The sequence below is a fragment of the Manacus vitellinus genome, unplaced genomic scaffold (assembly GCF_001715985.3).
Source record: "Manacus vitellinus isolate BGI_N305 unplaced genomic scaffold, ASM171598v3 scaffold_9_pilon, whole genome shotgun sequence".
NCBI classification, from domain to species: Eukaryota; Metazoa; Chordata; class Aves; order Passeriformes; family Pipridae; genus Manacus; species Manacus vitellinus.
The window spans coordinates 9,264,174-9,271,918 of record NW_021940917.1 but is presented as its reverse complement, the minus strand read 5'-3'; the positions used below and the strand labels follow the sequence as shown (position 1 = coordinate 9,271,918).

General features: G+C 43.8%; 1 protein-coding gene across 1 annotated transcript in view; it reads right to left on the bottom strand.

Moving 5' to 3' along the window:
• Window positions 1–560: 560 nt before the first annotated feature.
• ECPAS (Ecm29 proteasome adaptor and scaffold) overlaps window positions 561–7,745 on the bottom strand; it is a 61,058-nt gene continuing 53,873 nt past the window's right edge. The window contains exons 44-49 of the mRNA XM_029965371.1: window positions 7,258–7,450; window positions 6,495–6,639; window positions 5,771–5,876; window positions 5,526–5,614; window positions 4,221–4,292; window positions 561–3,409 (exon numbers count right to left, since the gene is read on the bottom strand). Of these exons, the coding sequence (XP_029821231.1) occupies window positions 3,270–3,409; window positions 4,221–4,292; window positions 5,526–5,614; window positions 5,771–5,876; window positions 6,495–6,639; window positions 7,258–7,450 (745 nt within the window). The 3' untranslated portion in view covers window positions 561–3,269. The remainder of the gene's footprint in view (window positions 3,410–4,220; window positions 4,293–5,525; window positions 5,615–5,770; window positions 5,877–6,494; window positions 6,640–7,257; window positions 7,451–7,745) is intronic.

Genomic DNA, 7,745 nt, shown 5'->3' with positions numbered 1-7,745 from the left:
GGTAGTCAAATCAGATTTTCCTCAGTGTTTTACAGCATTCAGAAGACCTGTTACAAAGTGTAAACATTACCTTCCTTGCCTGTTGTCAAATTCCAGAGAAAAGTGGCATAGCAATTTTTGAGCGACTATAATTGTTATGGAGCAAAGCAATCATCAACAACTAACTCCCAAGTTACTTTAACAGTATTTGCAAATTGCTCTTAAATATTAATCTCATGGCCTCATCTGCCATGTATATATAATATACACAGAGTGTAAGAATGTACATATAATATATACAAAGAATGTGTCTACATAATGCAACACATCCCCTAACCCTGCCTGGTTGCAAACTGTGGGCTTAAAAAAAAAATTAAAAAAATTAAAAAAAACCCCCACAACTCCCCCCACCAAAAGCTCCAAACTAACCAAACAAAAATAAACCCCAAAACCCACAAAAGTTCCTTCTAAAACTGCAGAGCTACCATCCATGTCCATGGGGTGAGGGGCAAAGCAAAACTGCAGTTTGGAACACAAGGATGCTATAAAATACCCCAGGAGAAAAAACCACCACCAGTCACTTCAAGGAACAGGTCATGCAGCTTTTATTTAATTTTACCTTTTTGGTAAGCAGGAGGATTTTCTTTCAGTCAGACCATTCACATACTTGGACAGTACAGATTGCAGTGAATTTGATGGAGATCTTGCAACATTAGAAAACTTTTCTCAATATACATCCATTTAAGCAACGGCTTGTAAGTCAGAATGAGAGTGCTAGAGTCAAGTCTGCGCACTGCACTCCGGGTATACAAAGCATCGCAGCAGCACAAGAGATGCCCGTGCTGGGCAAAGTACAGTGTGTTTTACATAGTGCAATCACTTTTAGAGGAGAAACTCTAGGAAGGCCACATCTATTTATTTTTTTTTTTAATCCTATCAAGTTTACAAATGCGAGGGGGGTAGAAATCAAACCTCTGACTTAATTAACTTTTGTACAGGTAGGTTTTGTGTATAGGCACATGCTTTAGAGAGGAGCTCTGAATCTGCTCTGTAATCACGAGAAAGACATATTGCTTTGTGATTCAGAAAGTGTCATACCATCTCTAACCTTCCTAACACTCTTGGCCAGAGTTGTTAATCCAGCTGTTTATAGAGTTCCTAGATACGCTCTTCCCTCTAGTGTAAATCCCCAATAGAGAAATTCAGGTTGCTATTGACAATGATTACAGTTATTCTACGTACAGTCATCAGACCATACCAGGCATTGCCTCTGAATACTCCAGTCCACAGTGAAAACTCAAATTACCAGAGACATGGAGGCTTTTGCTTTTCTGTTACTGTCACTCACCAATATGAAAAAACCCAAGTCAGACAATGAACTGCTACAGCAAAGCATCACTGGTAATCACCTAATACAAAAAAAAGAGAACTCATGACACTACATGTCACGGTAAGCAACTTGCTAAAGATACTGCAAAGTGATTTGCCCAGTAAAATCTTTAAATGTACACTGTGCTCAATAGTTCAAACTACACGTAAACAAAGAGCAGCTCCCTGCAACAAGGTGTAAATCAAAACATTATAGCACCAGCTCCCAGCACCAAGGAGTTGCCCACTGACCAGTTCTAGTGTACAATGTATAGTGCTCGCTGAGGTTTCTGCTACACGAGAGCCACAGTGGGACAGCTCTACCTGCCCATTTCTTCATGACATTTTCTTACCAGGTGTTCACAAATTACATTCCTCTCCATGAAGAGCAACAACGAGATTGTTACAGTACCAGAAAACACTGACAGGGAAATGGCACCTGAGGGGAAAGTAGGTACTGCATACCTGAATCTGAATAAATGGGCATGGAGGAAATGTGATGTCTGTCATCTCAGCAACCCTCTCCCTAGCAGAGCAGATTTGAAAGAAGCTGCAGACTGTAAGAAAAAAAAACAAACACACCTTCCTATGCTGAAAGCCATGGACGTGATATTGCCCACAGTAATGATTTTATTTCACCATCAGCAAAGCATTTATCCCCAAAAAGCTGTACACATACTGGTCAGGTTATGGAGCCGTGCTGTCTTTACACTATTAAAAGTCTGTTGCTATAGTGGTCAGGTTTGTCTTTTGTTGGAGGGGGAAGAAAAAAAAAAAAGGAGATAGGCAGCATGGCCACATCACCATAGAGCAATTTTACTCCCATGTTGCTGCAGATATAATCTTGCTTCTTAAGTGCAAATTAAAAAGTATTTGCTAGAAACCATCATGACTTGGGCTCTGATAAATGACAGATGATTCAGTTTCTTACAAATATTCACAAGTCTAAATTGTTACAGGTTTCCAAAGCAAGAACAAGTTTACCAATAGGAAGGGAATAAAACATTATCACTCTTAAAAAAAATGTGTCATTGCAAACTTCAAACGCTCTTCAAAAACATATCTAGAAAAGATTGTTTTCAGGGTTTTTTTTCATTTCCTGGAGCTGAGGAGTGTCCATGCAAAACAATTTTGAGAAGAGCAGTGTTCCACCTGGGTACCAACTAGCCCCAACTTTGTCCCACACAGCTCAGTTAAAGTGCTCTCTTGTGCATCCTTTGAGGAAAAAAGTTCTCATTTAAAGTTTGGGAGGCCGAGGTTGCCGGCTGGGGAAGGCATAATCTCGGTCAATCCATGTTGAGGTCAGAGAAGAGGAAGGAGCAAAGTTAACAGTACTCTGCCTTTCATCATGCACAAACAGGCTGCAAGGGAGGAACAAGCAGATGCAGAGGTGGGTGTCAGATGAAACCCTGTCCCTGGGAAGCCACAGGAGTTTAACACATGCCTCATCAAGGGAAGCATTTCGTTCTCTAAAGATGAACACCAGCACTATTGCAGAGTGCTGAAGATTTACTGTTTATACACCAGGTAACAGATCTCTACATACACAACAAGTGAAAATCAAATACACTTTTTGCTTTCTGCACTGGTGGTTTTTCAACAATTCCTTTGAAGGACAAAGGGGATGTAACATTCTTTTGCCGATTTAAAGGAAAAAAAAAAAGCATTTTGTCCTTGCATTTTTCATGTTGCACACTTACATTCTAGGGCAGACTGTTAGAGGTATTTACTGATAAAACAAGTAACCATCAGCTTAAAAGAGTAAAAATAACATTAACGGGGAAAAGAAATTAAGGCATTTTTTATTTTGGCCAGGAATGATGCATCCTACAGAGTAATCTTCATTTCCCCACTTGGTTTTCAGACCACTGCACTTTTTTGTTTTTGTTTTACATGGCACTTTGAAATTTACTTTTTACAACTTAATCAAGATTTTCAAGTGTTTTCTTCAATACAAACGCCCTCTCTTGTAGCTCAGGTCTGCTATCTGACGCCATAGTAGACAACGAACGAATGAGCTGCTCTCTGCTTTCTGGTGTCAGGCTTTCCCACTGTTGAGCTTCTGTGTAGATAAAGACAGACACTGGACATGAACATCAGAATGCCAAAAAACCCCAAAAGGTCATCTCTTTCCCCAGACAGGCTGGAACAGCGACTGCCTTAACCTTTCCCTGGTAGTCCATACCGCATTTTCAGGAGAGCACAAATTCAACTGGACACTTGGGTGCATGTGCTGCCTCCTGCACAGGGAGTCCTGCCCACTTGGGCTAGGTTTCATTGTCTAAGCCTGCAACATGTGAATGCAAAGGCCTGAAGAACCAAGCATTTCCCATGTTACAACTCCTTCATGAAAGAGGCATGTAAGAAGACTTGTAGAATAAAGGAAACACAAAATGCATAACAGAAATCCAAAGGAAAAATTTGCTACAGGACAACTGCAGACACATATGACCTTGAGACCTGACAAGACTCATCCTCCGAAGTCAATTCTGCAAGGCTTAAATCGTAAGTAACAGTGAGGAACTAAACTTGACACTGAAAGGGTATAAAGGAACAAACAGAAGCTCCCTCCTCTCTGGAGACTGAACATATTGCAGAATCTGACAAGATGCTCAGTCAGTTCCATGTGCTCCCCAAGGGACCCTCCTTGCTGAATTTTCCTCATCCAAGGAGTAACCAACAGTACTTTTTTAGACCTTGACATCAGCCCCTGTTACTTCAAGCCCTCCCCAACTCCCAAGTCCCAGCTGCCCCAGAATCACCCAGTGCTGCAAGCAAAAGGCAAGGCCATCTCTCCACGGTTCCAGGCCACACAGCCAGGGGCCATTTTTACTTAGCTGTGGCTCTTCAGGTGGCAAGCAAAAAAGTCTCACCTTGTAGTTTGGTGAGCAGCAGTTGTATCACAGATAAAGCTTCTGTTCTTATGGACGTGTAGCTTTTGTTTTCTAAGGGATTTAAAGAAAACAAACAAGAAAGCCCACAACCACATTGAGAACTAAACGCACACTAACTGTACAAAATGCAGTCACCACTGTGGTCCCAGACCACTTTTATTAGCACAGTTCACTGAGCTCTCATTTGTGCTGTCAGTCTGCAGTGCTCCCCAGTTAGGCACATTTGAAAGGCAGAAAGTGAACAATTGGAGGTTGACAAGTCAACTAAACTTTGTGCGTTGCCTCTGCTACTACCACACAGCTCCTGTTCCTTACACATGCCAGAAGGGAACAAAACACTGGCACAGTTGTAGTGTGATCACAGACAACTGTGCATAACACCATTCTTCTGGGGAGTTGTACTGGCTATAGACCATACAAATGTTAACAAGTAGCATTAGGGGAGGGTAGATAAACCCTATGACATCAAGCACAAGCTTGTCACAAGAAGTTATTTGGTCTCTGAGCTGAAATCTTATCAAGGTACTCACCTTAATAATCTTCATTCCATGAGGACTGATATCTAAAAGAAACCTTCTCTGAAGGGATGTTTGAATTGGTAGCTAGTGCTAAAGTAGGTGCTGCCTTTAGGCACACCAGAAACAAGAGCCACATGCAGATATGTGATCCAGGGTACCATTACAGTCATAGGACAAGTGGGAACACTACCAAAGTACTGAAGAGCCCCATGACTGTCAACATGCCACAGGTAGCACCTGTATCCCCATGGGCATCCAGCTCAGGGAGAGCACAAACTGCCTCAAAACCTTGGAGCTTCATGCACCGGCTATCTGAGAAAATTTGGGGTATCTCCTGGATACTATAATCTTGGATACATAATGCATATGTGTTCAGGAAGCCTGAACTGTGGAGGAGAAAAATTTGGTTTTTCAAATCAGGAATAGCTTGATTACATGGGGTCCACCTTCTGCATGAAGAAAATTACTGTATTTCTGATTTGCAGTTCTGAGAGGTTGCACAGTCTGCTGTCTACCTTTCTTTCCCCCTTCAGAGCCCTCTTGCACCAGAGGAGTGCACTTCTCTGTGCACTGCACTCTGCACAGTACAGTCTCAAACTGTTACTGCAATGTCACAGTAATCACAATCCAGTGCAATGGTGGGCAAAATGTTACCTCTGACATCTTACGCTTATTCTGCATTTCCTCTACCAGCCAAACCCCCAAAGGAGGAATGCATTAACAAGCAACTCATCATCAATCATAAACCAAGACAAAGTCCATTTACCTAAAGAATGGGTGATAGAGGAACAGGTTTCCAACAGTATTTCTGTCAAAGCCACGGGGTCGGAGTGTTCCTCATCAAACAGCATTAGCCTGTCAAATGCAAAAACAGTCAGGCACCCTGCATCACTGAGAAAGAAGTCTGCTCAACTTCTCCAAGAATCCAGTGTCATCCTCGAGTTCATTAAACAGTTTGAAGCAAGAAAGAAAAGACAAATCACTGAAGTGGATTGCAGAAAGAAGAATTACCCTTGAAAGTAGGCATTCATGGCTTGTAGCACTCCAAGCTGCACTTTCCATGTGCTCAGTTTCAGACGGTCACACATTAACTTGCAAAACTCTTGGCGATAGCAACCTACAGGAAAATAAGGTTGTCATTGTGTTACCACAGAAAAAGGCAGAAGTAAACACTTCCTAGTCTGTTTCCCAGGTGCTCCTCTCCAAGTGACATCAAGCTAGTTACTGCATATGACCAGGTCAATATCCTGTAACAAGTGACCCTGAAAATCTTCACCACATCAACTCACTCATGCAAATGCTGGAGGATGAAACAGCTGCATTACACACTCTGCCATGCTAATAAAAACAACTTTTTTCCCCTCCCTGCCCCTCTCAGATACTCCCAGTTCCTCTATCTTCTATGGCTTTGATGTAAGCATAAATGTGAGCAGCAGAACTAGGCTGCTTTTCATCAGCTAGGCCACCTCAGGCATCCTGCAAGTCTGCAAACTCAGAACATTTTTGTGAAGTGAATTAAGGACAAAAGTAATAGAATTTCCCCAAGGATGGGCTACTCTGCAGGAAAGCTGTTGGGGCAGCTTTCTCACTGAAAATCTTGCAAGCTGCAGGCAGCAAGATCCTACATCTTCTCGAAAGCCTCCTCACTTCCCACATGATCTCCAGGTTCCTCTCTCCCTCCCACTTTTTATTTTAAGAGGAAACAGTTGGCTCTGCACATCATTAGCAGACTTACGCTGTGTCTCCAGGCTCCTTGGCCAGGCTTTGCCCAGGGTCTCGAAGGCACAGATCAGGGACTCCATCTGCATCTCCTTCTCCCTCGTGTCCTCGTCCTCTTCGTCATGCTTTGGGAAACCCGCACCCACGCTCTCCAGAGAGTTCTGTGGAGGCCATGGGGGAAGGTATGATCGACAGAAGGATGAAGGCAGGCTGGGCACACGCTGCAGTGCAGCTCAGTCTTCCCTGGTGTCTGCACACACCAGTCCTTGTACCCCGCCTGTGCCTCCACACAGATGGGGACAGGCCGCCGGGGCCACTGGTGGCTCAGGCGCCACTGGCAGCCTGTGGCAGTGCACCACAGGCTCTGTGGCCTGGCATTCAAACATCTGCCTGTGCTACACGAGTCCCACTCGCAGAGTTGTAAAGCTCTGATGACACCAAACAGAAGCACCCTACACGGCTTCCCAGGAGTCTCTTGCTGCTGTAGAGCAGCCAGAAATTAACTTTTAATGCTGCATCAGGGCAGTGCTGGCCACCACAGGGAGGATTCTGTCTAGAGAACAGTTAGGCTAATTTGGAATTTGGGCAGCACAGGTATAACCCCCTAGGGCTCACCAACAATCTGGTATCAGCCCCACCAAAGACCTAGCTGAGTGTGGGGTTTTCCTCACACCAGCAGCCTTCTGGGGAGAAGCCTGGTACATGGTCAGCATCAGCTGGCCTGTCACCACTTGGGTGTTTCGATTTGATAGAGAAAACTCAAGAAGCTGAATTGTCACCTTCTTTATCATGGGAAAGATGATTTCTGTAAGTTCCTGGAATCGGTCTTCCTTTGTTGCCTGCAGCACCTCAGCCGCACAGCGCAGCGCCACCAGCTTATACTTCAGATTCTCTTTAAGACATTCTTTCAGGACGGCCTGGACAGTATCTTTGATGGTGGGCTGACCAGGCACTGACTTCTGCAACTCTGCACTGAAATGCAATGCACATAGGAACTATCAGACCCACGATACTCTGTTTCCAAAAACTTTTTCCCAGATAGGAATTAATTCCTATGTCCAGCCACTCAATTGCCTACTAGCAGTTGTAACAGAAGTTACACTCTGGTGCTCTTCCTTGCTCTTTGTCTGTTCTGTTTTTCTTTCCTCTTCTCTCACATGCTCCAAAGCACTTGCCCCCTCACTACCCTTCTACCTCTTACTCTTTTTCCCTTTACAGTGTACATCCTTCCCCTTAGTCTCTTCTTTCCTCATAGCAACTCTGGCCT